At 42.2% G+C, this 17,496-nt stretch overlaps 1 protein-coding gene across 5 annotated transcripts in view; it reads right to left on the reverse strand.

The window, feature by feature from the left end:
• Positions 1 to 17,496, reverse strand: part of LOC115590183 (phospholipid-transporting ATPase ABCA1) — a 171,989-nt gene that overhangs the window by 127,645 nt on the left and 26,848 nt on the right. For 4 of the 5 annotated variants that reach the window (XM_030431450.1, XM_030431447.1, XM_030431451.1 and 1 more), the window contains exons 1-7: positions 13,903 to 14,125; positions 8,989 to 9,118; positions 5,329 to 5,422; positions 4,918 to 5,059; positions 4,695 to 4,822; positions 1,573 to 1,700; positions 483 to 680 (exon numbers count right to left, since the gene is read on the reverse strand). In XM_030431450.1, the coding sequence (XP_030287310.1) occupies positions 483 to 680; positions 1,573 to 1,700; positions 4,695 to 4,822; positions 4,918 to 5,059; positions 5,329 to 5,422; positions 8,989 to 9,054 (756 nt within the window). In that variant the 5' untranslated portion in view covers positions 9,055 to 9,118; positions 13,903 to 14,125. Of the gene's footprint in view, positions 1 to 482; positions 681 to 1,572; positions 1,701 to 4,694; positions 4,823 to 4,917; positions 5,060 to 5,328; positions 5,423 to 8,988; positions 9,119 to 13,902; positions 14,126 to 17,496 lie in introns of those variants that run through there. The other variant, XM_030431448.1, reaches the window with a different exon arrangement.

The raw sequence follows: 17,496 nt of genomic DNA on the forward strand, positions 1-17,496 counted from the left end.
AAAAATGTCCAAAAACAGTTTGATTCTCTTTTGAAAAATGGGGGGAAAAGAAGACATACACAACAGCTGCAGCATCTGCAGTTTGACTTTAAAATGCCTGGCGGAGGGTTTAACAGCATCCTTAAAGTAATTCCTAACCAGTGCTTGCTAAGACATCACAAGAGTTTCAGATTAACATTTTAATACCACCTTCATTAGCCCAGACAGCATAATTTGCAAGAATGCAAGATGTGGGTGACCTTGCCGAGAAGGAATGAGGTTTTTTTTACAAATGTAGACATTATGGCCTGTATTACAACTGCAGTGTCCCCATCAGGGCAATTAGTGTAAACACGGTTCCCTAATGCATTCACCCTCTAACTGTTGTCAGAATCAGACTAATTGTGTTCGGGTTACAATGCAGAATTCATTCTCATAAAACTCAAATTAGACAAGTTTCGAGATTTGCTCATTGTGTGTGGGCGCCAGCTAGAAAGGCTCACCTCGGAGAGCACTCTCCTCGCATCCAGGTTTTGCACGAGTACTTGCTGGGTGTTAATCAGCTGCTGTGGAGTGAGGGAGCAGCTGACATTTTGAAAAGCCTGCTTTTCAGCTTGGCTGCTAAATTGGACATACTGATCCAGATCTGTCCCCTCGCACAGGATGCTCTTCAGGTTGCCGGGCCTCGGGGTGCCCATCATCTGAAAAACAAATACCGAGTTTGGTGGAAGTTGACACGCAAGACAACTTTGCATCTAAACATATTTTATTTATTCATGTGCTGTGTCCGTTGGGCGTGTTGCACAGGCAGATGGTGTGCAAGATCACATTTAAAAATCAAATGTAGAGTTGGTTTGTCATTGCAGCTACTGTAAGCTTCATCTTTCTTGGATCAGTCGCTAGTAAAGACTGACATTCAGTAGTGTACATATGCACAAATAGTGACACCTGAAATAGCATGGACACATAGATGCATATACACAGATAATATGCATCATACCAGACAGGACAGGGTGAGACCAGCTAAGACAGGAGGCATGGGCAGCAGACAGATGATGGCTTGTAAACTTTTACTTTCTGAACACATTGTACAGTTGCACCCTCAGAATGCCTCACAAACAGTGGGGATCTATGAATCACTGCACACTGTTTTTTTGTCAATGTCAGTGAAACATAATTACTTTCTTGCAGCTTATCTGATATTACTTGGGACATACCACAGTAGCAATTGGGGAGTATTTAGAGAGAAGACATACTTGCCGTTGCAAGTTCATTTCATCCCAAATTACCTAATGTAGGCGGCTTCAAACGACTTTTTTTTGTCAAGCAAATACCAGAGTTTGCTTTGATTATAGCTGTCAAGACAAGGAGTCCCAGAGGCAGCTTCTGGCCGGGACATTTTATTCTTAAATGTTCAAGCACAACACTCTTGGCACTTGTGGTCTTTTGAAGATTTCCGTAACACTTAAATTACTTTATGTACAGAGGGAGGTGAGAAATCCGCTTTCAAAGCAGATGGGATCCTTACTGGAGAGTTTCTTCTTTTTTGGGGGGGGGTTGAACATGAAAGCAGAGTAGCAGAACGATACTCACTGAATTGAGTTTAATCTGAGCATTCATGAGGCTTTGGACCACTGTAGGTGGCACGGTCAAATTCTCCTTGAGATGAGTGGAGAAAGTCTCATCGTCTCGTAGAATACTCCTTAGGATCACTGGTTGACCTTAAACAAGAAGATAGAGAGTCATTACCTGCACAGAACAGTAGTGTATTTGATGTTTACACATGTGCTGCAAAAGTTTACTTTTAGCTATAAACCCTCCTTTCCTCGCCATCTGCACTGCAGATATTTTGCACCTAACCCTGCAGCCTCTCTGTCTCTGCTTCCATTCATTGTCCTCACCCCTGCATTTGATTTCTACACTACAGTTTGCAAATTCAGGGAGCATGCAAAAACACATGTGTCATTTGCCCTCATGGACACCTATGCCAACCATGCAGGACAGCCTGTCATGTAACGAAGCCCTTCCACCGCAATGGAAGGTTGATCTCATCAAAGCACTAGAGGATTTATTGTGTTGTTGAAAGGACAAGGTTAAAGCTAAAGTCCCTGTCTTCAAAATCACTGCAGTGCAGCTGCCGGGTATAATCTCATCCCAACTGAGAGAAACTGTGGAAAAGAAATCATTTAAGTTTCACGTGTGCGTGAGTCTTGAAAAAAACATTCTGATCTGGTTTTGCCACACATTTTGCTCGGAGTGGCTTTACAGCATGATTTTAAAACTATGCTTTTTAGACAACTGTCATAATTAATTCCTTCACTGCTGCGCATGGAGGTTGAGCACTCGAGCTACATGAGAGGAGATCATTTGTTGCTTAACAAGCCAGATTGTTAATAAGCCATTTTCACCTTATTAACTGCCCACAGGTAGTCAGCTTCAAAAAAACTGTGGGTTATTGATACTCCCTCACAATGGCTTAGCATATGTGGGATCCTAATACTGATCATTATTAAATAGTGAATTTGGGGTTTATCAAACTTAAAGGGATATTCCGGTGTAAGTTTAATCCATGGTCTAAATCACCGTGAAACTGTGTTAGACTCCCTCTCAAGAGATAAAGTTAGCAGACCGCTAATTTACGGAGTTTTATCAACCTCAGAAACGACCACACGACAACAATACACTGCAGTAAATGGATCCAAATATAAACCGCTACCAAAATGCCACAAATAATGCTCAGAACAGCACCAAACTTCAGCAACAGTACAAATGGGGTCTCAGCACATAGTCCGGGGCATCTAACCTCCACTAGCTTAGCTAGATTTCTACTCTGCAGCAGCTTCCTGTTGACGGGAAGTCCCGACGACTCGATTACCGAGTGCAGTAGAGTTCCGCGGCTCATGGATGAAAATGTATGATTAAGACTCAATGAAAAAGCAATCAAAGTTCATATGTGTCTTACCTGCCAGTTTATAACAGTTATTATCGAGAGGGGACAGGGAAAAGAACGGAATTGAGCATTTCTAACCGCACTTGGTAATCGTTGCATCGGGACTTCCCCGACCCGGAAGCTGATGGAGGAGAGTTGAACTCTGTTTTTAGCTTCACAATAGAAATCCAGCTAAGCTAGCGGAGGTTAGATGCCCCGGACTATGTGCTGAGACCCTATTTGTACTGTTGCTGAAGTTTGGTGCTGTTCTGAGCATTACTTGTGGCTTTTTGGTGGAGGTTTATATTTGGATCCATTTACTGCAGTGTATTGTTGTCGTGCAGTCGTTTCTGAGGTTGATAAAACTCCGTAAATTAGCGGTCTGCTAACTTGATCTCTCGAGAGGGAGTCTAACACAGTTTCACGGTGATTTAGACCATGGATTAAACTTACACCGGAATATCCCTTTAAGTTAATAGTTAGTACAATGTCATTTGGATAGTCATTATAAAGTTGCAACTGATGTTTACAAACCTTTACAACTCCTGTTTTTAACATTTCACTGTTTGTTGACAGTAAAACTACTATTAACAAAAGTGTAATTAACTATAAATGCAACATTTATTTATGAAAGATGGTTATTACAAGGTGTTATCGAGCCCACTACAGAGACTCACACAGTCATGCGCATGCTAAAGTATGTGGCGTGTGTCTTCGTTCTTTCTGGGACTCCTGCATGTGCTGTTGAGATGATGAAGAGGTTACATAATCTAATTAGATCAGCCCGTTTGCAAGCGTAATGCATGCAAGTCGGTCAATTATAAGGATGAGGGGAGGAAGGGAGTTGCACTGGGTTATTTAAGGTTCTATTAAATCAAATGTTTGGTAAAAAAGATAATCATTCACAAGTGTCTGGAATTAATCATGCTGCTTGATGCACTGCTTACTCTCTCTACACAACACCCTCTGGTTCCTACACATGTATTATTAAGCCCCCCGGAGGCCCAGGAGACGGACGGGGTTAGATTTTGGGGAAGGAGGACATGCTCTAGGCTCTTCCTGAACACTGTTGCCGTCCTGATTGAAGTGACCACCTGAGTCTTTTAATCAACCAAAAGAAGGGACAACACAATCCCCTTTGCCATCCGAGTCTTTTGATAGAACTCCATTCCCTTTTTCTTGTTAATGACCTTTTGTGCTCTCTCGTCAGAAAGCGAATGCCATTAATTATGCTCCGGCTTAGATCTTTGATGGATTTAATCTTGTATATTACAAGCCAGCGACCCCAAAATGCAAATGGCCCAGGAGCCGTTTGTTGAACAGCAATACCCCTCTCCCCCCTTTGTCTTTTTGCAAATTAGGTGCCGTATGAAAATCTGAATATCATCAGGCTAAATGAGCCTAATGCAAAGCAGCAACTTATCAAGACAAACGATCTGTCAGTCTGCACAGCAAATTGCATCATAAATAATCAGGCCATTGTTTTTGAGGGATAAAGGGGAATAACAAATCCTCCAACTTGTCATCCACATGAGGGGGATACTTTCCTTGATGGAGAGTACTTAATAAAGACATAGCAGAGTGATTGTTGCTGAGGCTGAGTATTTTCTATACCAATTATTTTTTGAACCATTACTCAATGGCAATAAAACCTTTACAGTAAGACAGACCGATCTAAACTTTGACCCTGGTGTTTTTCACCAGTTTCTTTGATAATGTTTAAAGTCCTTTAATGAATTACTTTGAGGGTCATTGCATCAAGGGCTCGGCCTTGAAATTCTCTTACCATCACCAGGGTTGGACTGTGACATGACTGAATTCCACTGGTCCATGTCGTCTGCGAGCACCTGTACCTTGCTGAGAATAGATCTGTTCACCAGCAGCGTTTGCAGCTCTATCAACATTCCAGAAATTCTGGTTTGCCAGAGAGACAAAAAGAGATGAGAAATGGAATAAATCCTAGAAGTCTTACAAGATGGGAAAAAGAAATATATCCCAGTCGTACGTACATTGAGTCGTTGAAGTTGTTGACTTGGCCCGGTGTCTCCCCCGGCGTTGGATAGCTCAAACAGGGATTGTCGACATTACACACCATACCTTGAAGCCAAGGCAACACGCCAGCCGATGGCATGGCTTTATTTGGGTAGTGGCCTGAAGGAATAGAGAGTTGCTTTATTTATCCACCCAGCTTCATGTCTCAGAAATTGTTGCATAGATGTCATCACAGAAGTAGGTGTTGGTTAGTCTTGGTAGATCATGTCCAGGAATGTCATGTATTTGACAATATCCTGTGTTATAATGATATTGTCCGCACAGGTAATCATCAGGAGTTAATAATATAATTTGAGTTGTTATGGAAACCTGAGCAGCTGTTCTGTAGGCTATAATGGAGTTTAACATTAAACTAGGCATGTACTTACATTGGCCTTTGTAAAAAGGTTTGTTGGTTGCACGCACCAACACCAGTATGAAGAAGAGAAACAGAGGCCATATCACTTCCACAACCAGCCGCACCTGCAGGAAGGACAAAGTTTATTTGTTTTCATAATCATTTGTTTTTGCCAAACGTGAAAGACGTTATGTCACTTGTCGGTCAAAGGGAAACTCTCGAAAGACGTGAGGTGCATGTGCAGATGGGAGACTTCTGCTGTGTTTATATGTTTTTACAGCCGAGATACCATTAATGATTGACCAAAAAGACCTCACGAGGGTGTGTGTATCCGCATGAGTGTGCAGCAGTAAACGTCATAAGTCCACATGTTTTCCTGTGGTCTCGTGTTGAACTTCTGCTTCGACCTGTCTTATCATTTCCTTTATAATCCTTTTTCTGGATGAAGACTACCAACCACTTCCTTGCCGGCAGGCAGCACCCCACACGACATGCCAAGCTTTTTATTTCAACCTCAGGGAGTGGGTGAAAAGACAAAGCAACGAAGAACAAATGGATGACCTCAAGGCTGTACTTGTTCACGAGGTCGTTCCTCAGGTCTTCCCCCTTAGATTGCCTCGAGGGCGATTCTAGAGACAAAGTAGCAAGACCTTAAAGTTTGGAGGTTTAACATACATATTTCTGAACAACCTCGGGGTACTACAGGTTTGCACATTTACCAAACACTCCTGAATGCTTATTTTAACCATACCTCTCACAGAAGTAGAGCAAAAGCATTGCAGTTTATAAAAAACATAAGTCAAGGTAACATGCCCCTTTGAAAGCTGAAGGCCGAGTAACATTTGTGCAACAGCAGATTTCACTTCATACAGGCAATTCATCTCTGCAGTGTTTCCGCAGTAACATCCAACACAGATGACTTTTCAGTGAGATATTACAATGCTGCGGCTCATCCTTCCTTGACTCTTCAACCCCACACCCTCCACCATCTAGGCTTTTATGCGTCCCTTGGCACTCCATCGCTCAACAACCCCACCCGCCAAGTTGTGCGCTCACCCACCGAGCCCTCTCCGCTAACCTCGGCTGACCTGGTCCGCCTGCACGCTCATCCCTTCCCACATCTCTGGAAAAATATCCAGCCAGCCGATTTCCTGCTTGTGCTTTGGTGGCCTGTTCGGATGCCGCATCTGCTGACACATATTCGCACAAATAATAAGAGAAGACATCTATACTGATGCTGTTGTCTTCACAATTAGACTGGAGGGCATGCAGAGGTGAGGGAAATTCAAAGATATGTGTTGTTTGTTATGCCACAGCGCTATGGGAACCTCATGAATGTACGTGAAGTTTGTGCGGTAGAATAGGGAGGACGGGTGGGAGTTGAACACGTTCTATTTAGTTCTGTTATGTATATAAATATATATAGGCACACAGTGAATATGCAGTTTTACAATTTTGTCAATGAATTACAAACGGGAAAATTGTCACAGTGCACATATTTCAAAGAAACTAGATAGAATATCTAATTCAGTCCTTTAATTCCCTCCAGTGCATGTCAGAGAGGATGTAGTTCTGCGGAGAGGCTGAATTATCATAATGTATTCCAAAGAAAAAGGCAATGGAGAGGGAACACAGGGATCATGGGGACTTTCTCAATGTCTGGCTCCCCAGGCATTTGCCATCGGACACCAGCGTCTTTGTGAATAGATAATCTCCTCCTATGAAATTATGTGAAATACTGGACCATAAAATCAGTTTCATGCCTGTTGTAAAATCTTAAAATGCTTGGTGAGGCATTCATATAATTGGTCATTAACCTCCACGAGCCCTCCAGAAGCACCATTGTCCTTGCTAACTCCCACTGGTTTTGTCTAATAACAATATTTCATGTTGACGTTGGCCAAATATCCCACATTCCAGGCACAAAACCACCACTGTCGCCTTCCATATTTCTGGGAAATGGAAGTGCATATTTCTTCCTGATGCAAAAGACACCACACTTTTCTTTTCTGCTGGTGGAAGAAAATGAACGGGGGGCGGGGGGAATGCTTCCCAGATACAAAGTTGTGAAATTGCAAATGACTTTGCCTTGAGTTATTCCAGGAAAGCAAGAACTTTGATGAAAGCCGATTCTTTTCTTATTTTTGGTGAAGATGTCTTTTGTTCTGCTCCGGCAACAGACGCACTGCTGCGATTGAACCCCTAACAAAACAAGTGGGTGGATGTGACTCCTATCATCACTGCAAGGGTGTAAATCAAAGAACACACTGCAGCTCTTTGTACCAGCTACATCTGCCTCAAAAATGACTCATAAGGCTGACTGGATTCCATGACAACTCGTTCTGACCCTTGGGATGCGGTTTGCGACACATGGTGTGACTGTTATCTGCAGCATGTGACCTCCAGGCCAACGTGGATGACATCAGAGGCAATAAAATCCACCATATATCACTGATGCATCATGTGTATGCGGCAGTATTGTCTGTTGTGGGAGTGAGGAAGTAATGAGTGGAGTTATGGGAACACGCCTGGAAAAAGAGACAATGCCTGTAAACATAAAAGTGATTAGTTCATAAAAAACATGATATTTAATTAAGAGTTTTAAGACTGTTGATTTTGACAAACAAGTTAGAACTTAGAAGACAACATTTTGGACTCTCAAAAATTGTGGTGAATTGTTTAAACAAATGTTGGGGTATCTAATAGAATTAACAATTCATATTACATTCAGAGGTTTCATCGATAAAGAAGATAAAGCTCTACAAATTACAAAAGCAATCCGGAGATAACTTCAATGTGCTCACTTATGCTGAAAATCAGCTTAAAATGATTTAAATGTTAAGCATGTGGGTTCGGTGTTACAGTAAAAGCACTTAAGGCAGTTGAAGTGTCAGTTAAAGTGAAAGTTTGGAGCATGTTTTTTTAAGTGTAACTGCTGAAAGCATTTGAACTGAAGTTTAATCCCTGCAGGCGGTTGACTTGTGAGCTGGATGGTGAGCACTTCAAAGCAGGTGAACTAAACCTAGAAGCGGTGAAAGCAGTTGAACTGTCAGGGGAAGTGTTGAAATATGAAAGCAGTTAAAATTTCAGCCGAAGTGAAGGAGCAGGGACAGTTTATGTGTGTCATAAAAAAAATAAATGTAAATGTCAGTCAGTGTACTGTATTTGAGCTTTCAGATGAAGAATAAAAATTAATGACCTCTAATTGCCTGGTGACACTTTCTGTAAACTGCAGTGACACTAAACTTTTGGATAACATTGCTGAGGACAGCAAGTGTGTGTGAGAAAGGGCCAGAAAGAACATTTGCCCTTCAAAGAAAGCATTTAACATTCGTCACTCCCTATCCCATTCCATTAGGCCGAAGACCGGCTTTGTTAGAACTAAAAAACACAGGCAATGTGACATAACGTGCACAAGAGATAGATCTCCAAAAATTGAAGGTGACACTTGAAATTGGTTGGCATTAAGGTTAGATTGTTCTTGTTCTCTTGCGGCAGTGTTAAAGGCAGCTTACTTCTATAGGAGACAATTTTGGTAGTAAATCCCTTCTATTACCTGTCCCCCCATGAATAACTTAAGTCGCCCTTGATGACACAACCCTGGGACCATATTCTCATTTTCCCTCCATTGCTGACCAATTTTAGCAGATATACCTTAATTTGCAGGGGGGGTTGGCGAGCACAAGTGTACCTTTTGTCTCTTCCGGAGAGTGAAGTTCTTCCACAGGAGCAGAGTGAACTGCGTCAGGAGACCCATTATGGCTTATCCTGGCAATATCCTGCCAAAGCGTCGCTATGGCAACTGGCCCACTTAATAAACCCTGGAGGGAATAAAAGGCAGAGTTTGGTTTTAATACAGAGGAGCAATGCATCTTGGGGGAGTGCCACTAATCATTCTCTTCCCCAGGCCTTGGGGCTTATGGTGCAGCACCTGTTCTAAGAATTATTATCACCTACACTCAGCAAATCTCAGGATGGGGCAATGCCTCAGCACTTGGATCTACAGTGCGAGAACCTTTATTAAAGACCATGTTCATGATATTTTGCTTAATGTGCTGCATTTAAAGCTGTTAGGTCAAAACCAAAATTTGCAATGTAAACTGTGCACTCTGTCTCATTAACCACCACTGTGCTACAAATCTTGTCAATTAATCAGCCTTTTTTCTCGGTGATCAGAGTAAAATAAAAGACAAAAAGCTACATGGGCAGCTGCCTCACTTTTCATGTGGACCAAAGATTGCTGTTAAATCTTTACGGCTAGTTTTACTGGCAACTGAAAACTGATTACACAGATAATAAACAAATAGATCTGCCGTGGCGTTTTTACACTGCCACATCAAGTATGACCTTTATTAAAACTCTACAACTGACGGTCCGTCCTGTGACTACAGCTTATACATCGGCCTGCTGCGAGGTCCTGATCATTACCTACTACGGGATTAAGAGATATTTACTTTACCCACCACTCAGAATGGACTTCTGTGATATCATTGTCTACCTGCATAATGTAGACAATACATTATCTCTAATCCACTGGATCCCACACTCTGACATAAACTAAATATAACATTTATATGAATATACAGTACAATTCTCACACATGATACATTTGAGTATACGGATGGACTTGACAGACGTCTTCTTGTTAACTGAAACAACTGATGCATCCTGCACTTACCTGCAAACATATGTGCCATTTGCTTTATTTGAACAAAGGTTCAGATGTCCTTTTCTTGCTTTTTCTTTATTGCGTGTTGTGGACTAACAGTTACAGAGAAAAGATTCAGTTCTAATATAAACATATAAAACTATGCTTGATTTGACGGCATGCAATAAAGGTTTGATTGCAAAATATTATAAATACAGGGAGGGATACTGCAACGCTCCAAAACATTTGAAGAATAAAGTTATTAACTGCTAAACCTGGCTGTGTTTACAGCAGGCTGCAGAGCACTTTCACTGAGGCTCTGTGGACACTTTAAAGATTAGAGCTTGTGTATAAGGTGGTGCAGGTGGAGGATGGGGATGGGCTTTTTAGCCCAAGGGTAGCCCTGACAAATGTGCCACCTTTTAACGCTCCATTTCCTCTTTCTGTACCGTCCTCCCCTCTGTGTGTTTACATTATTTAATGCTACCTCATGGATGTTTTATTTACCGTCATGGGAAACTTCCAAATGGCCGAATAAGAGCTCTGATGGGCTGAGGAATTAGAGCGCCATTCAATAATCTGTTGGAGAGTATTGGTGAGGTGGTAATTGGCTCAGCACAGACAATCCTGACTATCATTTTGTTTGGTTTTGTCCTTTTGTACTGTTGTAGAGGTCCATATTTCTGGCATTTACAGGAGATGCTGCAGGTTTAAAATGCTGCACATCACATCACCTCATCCAGGGTAGTTTTCCTTGCAGGGTTCTAATCATTATTTGCTGTAGCTTTCTCTACATGGCTAACTTTGTATATCTTAGGAAGGACATGGTGGTTATGGAACTGAACAAGGGTAAAATGGCCCTGGTCTTTACGAAGAAGTACACGCATGACCACTCGACTCCATCAGTGCTTGTATAATTGAGTATGTGCCGCGTTCGCCTGCACAGCTTTCAAGCCTCGTCTTTTGAAACATGTAATGCGCGAGAGAGGGACAGTCTGGTACCACCTCCACTCTGAAATCACGTCAAGCATGAAGGGTGAAAAACATCTCTAAGAATATACTCAGCCCATACGTCAAAAATGTGCGTGCGTGAGTTGTGTCGGGATCTGAGAAAAAGAGATGTGCCTGTAAAAGACGGTGTGTGTGTGTGTGTGTGTGTTGCGTGTATGCGTCTGTGTGTGGGGGAATGTTGTGGAAAAAGCCCGGCTCAAGGACTCTTTTTCAATTCCACATCTAAAGAACAGATAACAAGTAACAAGAGAGGGTATGATTGTGATTTGCATTGCAGTCGCAGTGTAGCAAAACACAATGAAGACGGTCCTCTGGAGAACAGACACCATACAGTGTGAAGATCGTTTCCAGATCATCATTTTAATCTACGACTGGGAGAGCCGAGAATAAGTGGAATAAGTTCTTTTTGCCACTTTTTGGACTCATTTTTCACAAGACTATGGCCATCAGGCACTGGCATCAGCTTTTCACAGTATCATTAGTTCCAAAGAAAAGCCCCATGAAAGGACCAAGGAGGGGTGAAAGGGAGAGAATGGAGTGATACAGAAAAAAAAAGGAAAAAGTATTGAGAGGGTATAAGTGCTGATGCGTGCCCGGCGTTTGGGGACTAGGGACAGCAAAGTGCATTATTTCAGCCCAGAGGATGATCGAAAGAGTAAACAGATATTTGTCATACAGCATGAGAGCAGAGGACGGCAGAGAATGTCTGCGACATCCGTTACAAGCGGGCCGCTACAGCCCTCTGAAGGGCATAATGGTCCCAGTGCTACTTCATCCAATCCGTCTTTTTTCCTCTTTCCAACTCTTTCTCTATCACGAGCTCCCCTGCAGTCCCCCTACAGCGAGACTACATACTGTACAATGTGAGAAGGTTCTCTCATAGGACTCAAACAAACAAAGAAACAAATACAGTTGAAAAAAAGGCAGAAAATGTAGTGCAAGGTGCAAACATTGAAATATTCATCAGAAGATGATATGAAAAATATATAGTTTTTTTTCCTTTTCAAAGATGGCTTTGAAAAGTTTATAGCAACCTGCTCTCTCTTTCACAGAGGACCAAGGTTGTTACAGCGGATTCTACTGGTTACCCAGAATTATAAAATATATCTAACAACTATAGTAAAGTTTCAAGCCACTCCATAATCCACTTCTTCTGTTTATTACGACACTCTTTTTATTTCCAAGTGCTCAGGTCACACTTCTGTGTGTTGTATCATGAGCCTGTGAATCACAGAACTCCATGACCCAGGACACTCAGGTTGCTTATATCAGCAGCTCAAGACTGGTGATATAAGTCTGCAGTATGTTTGGCATTAACTGCTACAACAAAAGCCAACAGCTTCCTTTTCTTCTTGTCTGATTCGGTTTTAGTTTTTCAGCTAGTCGTGCCTTTTAGCCCAGGCCCATGGAGCTTCTGCACTATCAGCCAATGGTAGCTTAAATCTTACTTTACAGTATCCTGGCTATCGGCACTCTTTTCTCCCTGGGGCACCTCTCTTGCTTGCCCCTGTGCCAGCCGCCAAGCTGATGGGGAAGAGAGTTTATTGACCCAAAGATGGACCTTGATTATCTTGCAGACCCTCACACCAAATTCTGAGCAACGGGAGAGCAGAGTTGAGTCCACTAATTGGTTTTTTGGCGGAAGTTCATCTCATATCTTGGCCTCATCTGCTAGCCACATGCCCTCACAGAGCAGCAATGCAAGGTTTTTTAAAAAAAAGGCAACACGGCCAGTCTGCTTACACACAGCACAATATTAGATATTATAACAATCCACTGACCTAACTTCAGACTTAAAAAAAAAAAAAAAGAAGTCTGGAATTACTTATAATTTACCTCTTCGTGCACTACAAAAACAATTTGCAGCTTAAATACATTAAATATCTCTCTAAAATGTGCCGCGCTTAAACAGATGTCTTAATCCTGCAGGCACAGTAGGATTATTCTAATGCCTCCGTGCCCCCAAAAGTACACACTGAGTGAAAGTGTACATGTTAAACAGTATTTGCAGGAGAATAAACCATCAACCCACACTACTGTTTCCTGCTCCTGTCACTAATTCAACCTTTTCTCTCCAAATAGTCCCTTTAATCACAGAGACTTTAAGCTGTGATACTGGAGTCTGTCAAAACGATATCACAGATATTAAGTCAGTCATTACAGGTAATTAGTTTTGGAGAGGCAACATTTCTGAGCTCTGGTAACTGCGCTTCCTGGGGCAACCTGTCAATCACTTTTAGCAGCTAATTACTCATTCATTAGAAACAAATGAAAATGATAAATAAAAAAAAGAAGGATAAATGTTAGCACTTAATGAACTTAATGAACCATTAAGACATGTCATTCAAGAAGACTTTGTTTTGCGCGTACAGTAAACAGTAAGATAGATAGCGCTATCTGTGTGGCCTCTTTACCGCTCGTTACATCAGTGACAGGCTCAGTGTAAATCATTAGCATTCGGGTAACGTTGCTCAGCCCGGGCTGAAGTTCACCGTCTTTCCCCTCTGACTCAGCAAACAAACCCACAATATTAGCCCGTTCAGATTCCCAACCGCTGGAACAAAACCCTCAACAATAAGTGCTTAATTTTCTTCCGTTATTGTCTAACACAAAAAGGTATTCATTGAAATCCTTTAATTCCTCCTCAGCCACTTTATTTCCATTTTAAAAAGCAGCCTGCCAGGAGGGCAGTTTATTAAAAGCTTTCAAAATAAGATAAGCAGTTTCTCAGGGCATCTCCATTTGATCCGCTGCAGACAAGACAGACGGAGGAAAACAAGAGACAAGTGTATGGATACCCAGGCCTGAGCCCGAGCTAGCCTCGGGAGTAGAAAGCAAGCTACAATAACAACAACAGCAGCAGAAGAAAAGACAGCATCACAGGAGGCCCGGCTGCAAAACATGTGTCCTGTTAGAGAGAACAAACTGTCAGAAAAAACAACCTACCTCTGAGCTGTTTGCTCTTCAGCCATCAGCACATCTCAAGGCCCTAAGATGGATTCGGCCAGTTTTAACTGTCTCTCCTTATGACTTACGCTAAAAGAAATGTTTTTACCATCTCTCTCTCTCTCTCACACACACACACGTTCTCTGCCTACCTCTACCTCCAGCCATCCCCTTTTACCCAGAGTCATAAAGTATGCAAATGACCTCTGCTGGGCCTGTCGTGGCGACTGTAGCCACAGTAATAGCACAGCCAGGAAGCACACAGGTGGTGTACATTACACAGCATGTTCCCTGAAGCTGAGGCCCGCAGCAGAACACATATGTCCACTTGTTGTAGCCTTGTCTGAGTCACCTGATGAGGGGAGGAGGGCGAACAGGGATCGCTGCCCTACATTTCTCTGGCCTTGTTTTCTGTATTCACGGGCGGTGGTGAGTTTGTCTCGCGGGGTGTCTCGTAGGAAACTTTGAAATTTAGTCACTTGTTGACTTAGCACAAATTATTCATGAGCTAATTAGTCCTAAAGCTCATCTTTTTTTTCTTCTTTCTTAAATAAGTGAAGCGTCAATTAGAGATGTGAGAGACCAGATGGGATCATGGGATGAACATTTATTTACTGTGAGACAGCGCCGACCTGAAAATGTTGATGATGTTGTTGATGATCAACTAAACATATCACAAGAGGGGAGCAGCTAAGTGCACTGACTGTAGGGTTTTATAGCATCTATATAATTTGGTAACAAGGGGGCTAGGAGTTTATTATGCTAGGTGATAAAGAATAATACCAGAGGTGCATGGGGAGCATATAATTATGTAGATGAGATGGGTGTTTAGACAGGAAATAAACAGGAAAGCCTCACGCTGGATGTTATTCTCGTGTTCATGAAGAAATGTGCCACCGGAAAGTTAAAGCAGTGCTATTACATTAAGTTCTGCAATTCATCGTTCCCATTTACAAAAAACAACACTACATTCGATTATCATTCCGGTAATTCATGTGAGAGAAATTCGATCAAAAGAAAATGGGTTAATTGCTCCAGCCATTTATGGAAAATGTGTCCAAACCTTTGCCGGTTCAAGCTTCTTAAAGGTGAGCAAGAACTGCTTTTTTGTCTTTTATGATGGTAAATGAAGAGTCTACTGGTTGTGGACTGCTGTTTGGACAAAAAAGCTGTTTGAAGATGCCACAAACAAGAAAATAATTGGCGGATTAAACAATAATGAGGATAATTGTTAGTTGCAGCTTTCCTAATAAGATTTGAAAATACCAGCTTGACTTTTAAACACTAGCACAGTGGGCCAACAAAGAACTCTGACTAATTAAGTTAATTCCTTCGTGATTGTGATCAAACTCTGCTGCTCCAGTGCTCTTGCAAACTACAAGAGAAAACTTTTCTGTCCCTCACAATCACTGAGAAAGGTCACTGTGACTTGGTCATGAGGTGTGGGTCCACACTCTCAATTCGTTACACCCGCTCACACTCATGGAACGCAGGTGAAACCTCCACTGCCCAAAAGTAATTGCTTCGACTAATGAAGTGCTGCCGCTCAAAGGTGCCAACGCAGTGGAGTACACCTGCTGTTCCCAGGTCAGAAAACCCTGTATTAGTCCAGCCACACTAATGAAAAACAAAGTGAACATTTGCAAAAGCACTACCTCGTGATTTATTCCTCGCATACCTTAAGGAGCAAATGATAATGGGAACGCCGCCCTGAACCTGACAGGAAGAAAAGTGCTGCATGCTGAGGAGCTGGAGGAGCATACAGTGGGAAAGCTATAATGAAAGCAAATATTCAGAGCAACAAATAGTTAATTTAACAGTTTCCATCTCCGAGGGGTGCAACGTCAGTACATTATTTACTGTATTTGGGATATGATTTCTTATTCTAAAGAGGAGAGCAGAAAACTGGAATAATTTACAAGCTGAAACTGTGAGGGATCAAGTGTTGCGGCAGAGGAGATGCATCAAACATCGTATTCTTGATCCGCTCAAAAGAATGTGAGATTAGTCAAATAAATCAGGGAGAAAAAAACAGCTTATTTTACATCGCACTATACTTACATAATCAAACACAGCTACCCAGAATGCCCACTGGCATTAGGAGTAATGCATCTCACCAGTCAAATCATCATTACAGAGCACTAATATCCGCTGTGATCTAGGGAAGTCAAAATATTCCCCAAAACTCAAACGAGAGGAAGGAGCTTCTTTGCAATCTTTGCTGATTTTATTGCCTGCTCAGGGGAACTCAAGTACAGCAAAGTTCACTGACTTATTTATGTGCATCAAAGTTCAAGCTGGCACCATTACTTGGTTAGACCCTTGCATGCTTGTATTTCTATCAAATTTTAAAAAAGCAAACGTTAAAGAAATGATCACAGATGAATACCCAAGCAGAAACAGTCAATATCTAAGGCTGCTGACTGAGGCCAAGCCAGATCTAACCCTGAGTCTGTGCTAGCTAGCTAACTGATTTCCTCCTTATTCTCAACAATTTCTCTCCCCCTGTTGATGAGGTGAGGAGTAAACACGCAGGTGCTTGTTAACCGTGCTCATCCGGACAAACTAGACAGCTGACGGACACCAGGCAGGGATAAGCATTAGACAGCCCTATAGGGTCACAGCTGGCATTTTGGCTTTCCGCATTGTGTTATGTCTTCCTCTTAGCAGGTGGAGAGTTGTCCTGGGGAAACAGAAAACCAGAGAAGTTGAGGAAAACAAATAACAGCCTTCGTCGACAGATGCTGTTGCCTCTTCCTGACTGCCGGCCATGGGTACAATTGTGTTTGTTTTGACTTCAGCCAGCACAGCCCACACAGACTGTGCAGAGGAAGAACAACACTTAAAACAAAAAAAGAAAAACTGCAGCCTATATTGACATCACCACTGTATGGACTGCAGTGCGAACATGGTGTGAGAAAAACAACACCTTGAGATGTGAGCTCATAAGGCCAGGAGATTGAAGTAGGAGAAGTGTTCCAGCACTTCTTAGCCAATTTTATAAGACTCCAAAGATACACTTGGTAAATTTCTCTTTGTTGTTGGAAGGAAAATACTGCAAACGCCTGGTTAAGGTTGATCAAAACTGAGCGACCGCCAGAGAAAGCTACCCACGTTCCCTTATAGTGCTGCATTTAGCCCAGATAAACAATAATACGTTGTGGGCTGACATCCTCACTTCAGTCACCACAACAGGTAGCCGCTATCCGAATCAAACACCCGTTAGTTATGGTTGTGTACCCCTGTTTTGGTCCCAAATGCAGCTTAGGATGTCCCAGTTCCTGTCGAAAAACTATCCAGATTGTGACGCCATGGCTGGAAATCGCCCACAGTCTCGATAAATATATTCCAGTGGTGTAATCCTTAATTATGTTGAAACACAGACTCAAACTGCGGTCACTGACTTGTCAATTTGTTTCCATTCACGTTCAAAAGGTGGTTCAGCCCCACAACACAATCAAGACTTATTTCAATACAGCGATCGTCGGATAAAAAAAATCACGCACCATTAACAGGATATTCAAGTTGTGTGATGTTGCTATTTTATAGCCCCTCAAGGAAAACCAGTCTACATTCCCTTTCTGAAGCCATGAA

Source organism: Sparus aurata, chromosome 10, assembly GCF_900880675.1.
Source record: "Sparus aurata chromosome 10, fSpaAur1.1, whole genome shotgun sequence".
Classification (NCBI taxonomy): Eukaryota; Metazoa; Chordata; class Actinopteri; order Spariformes; family Sparidae; genus Sparus; species Sparus aurata.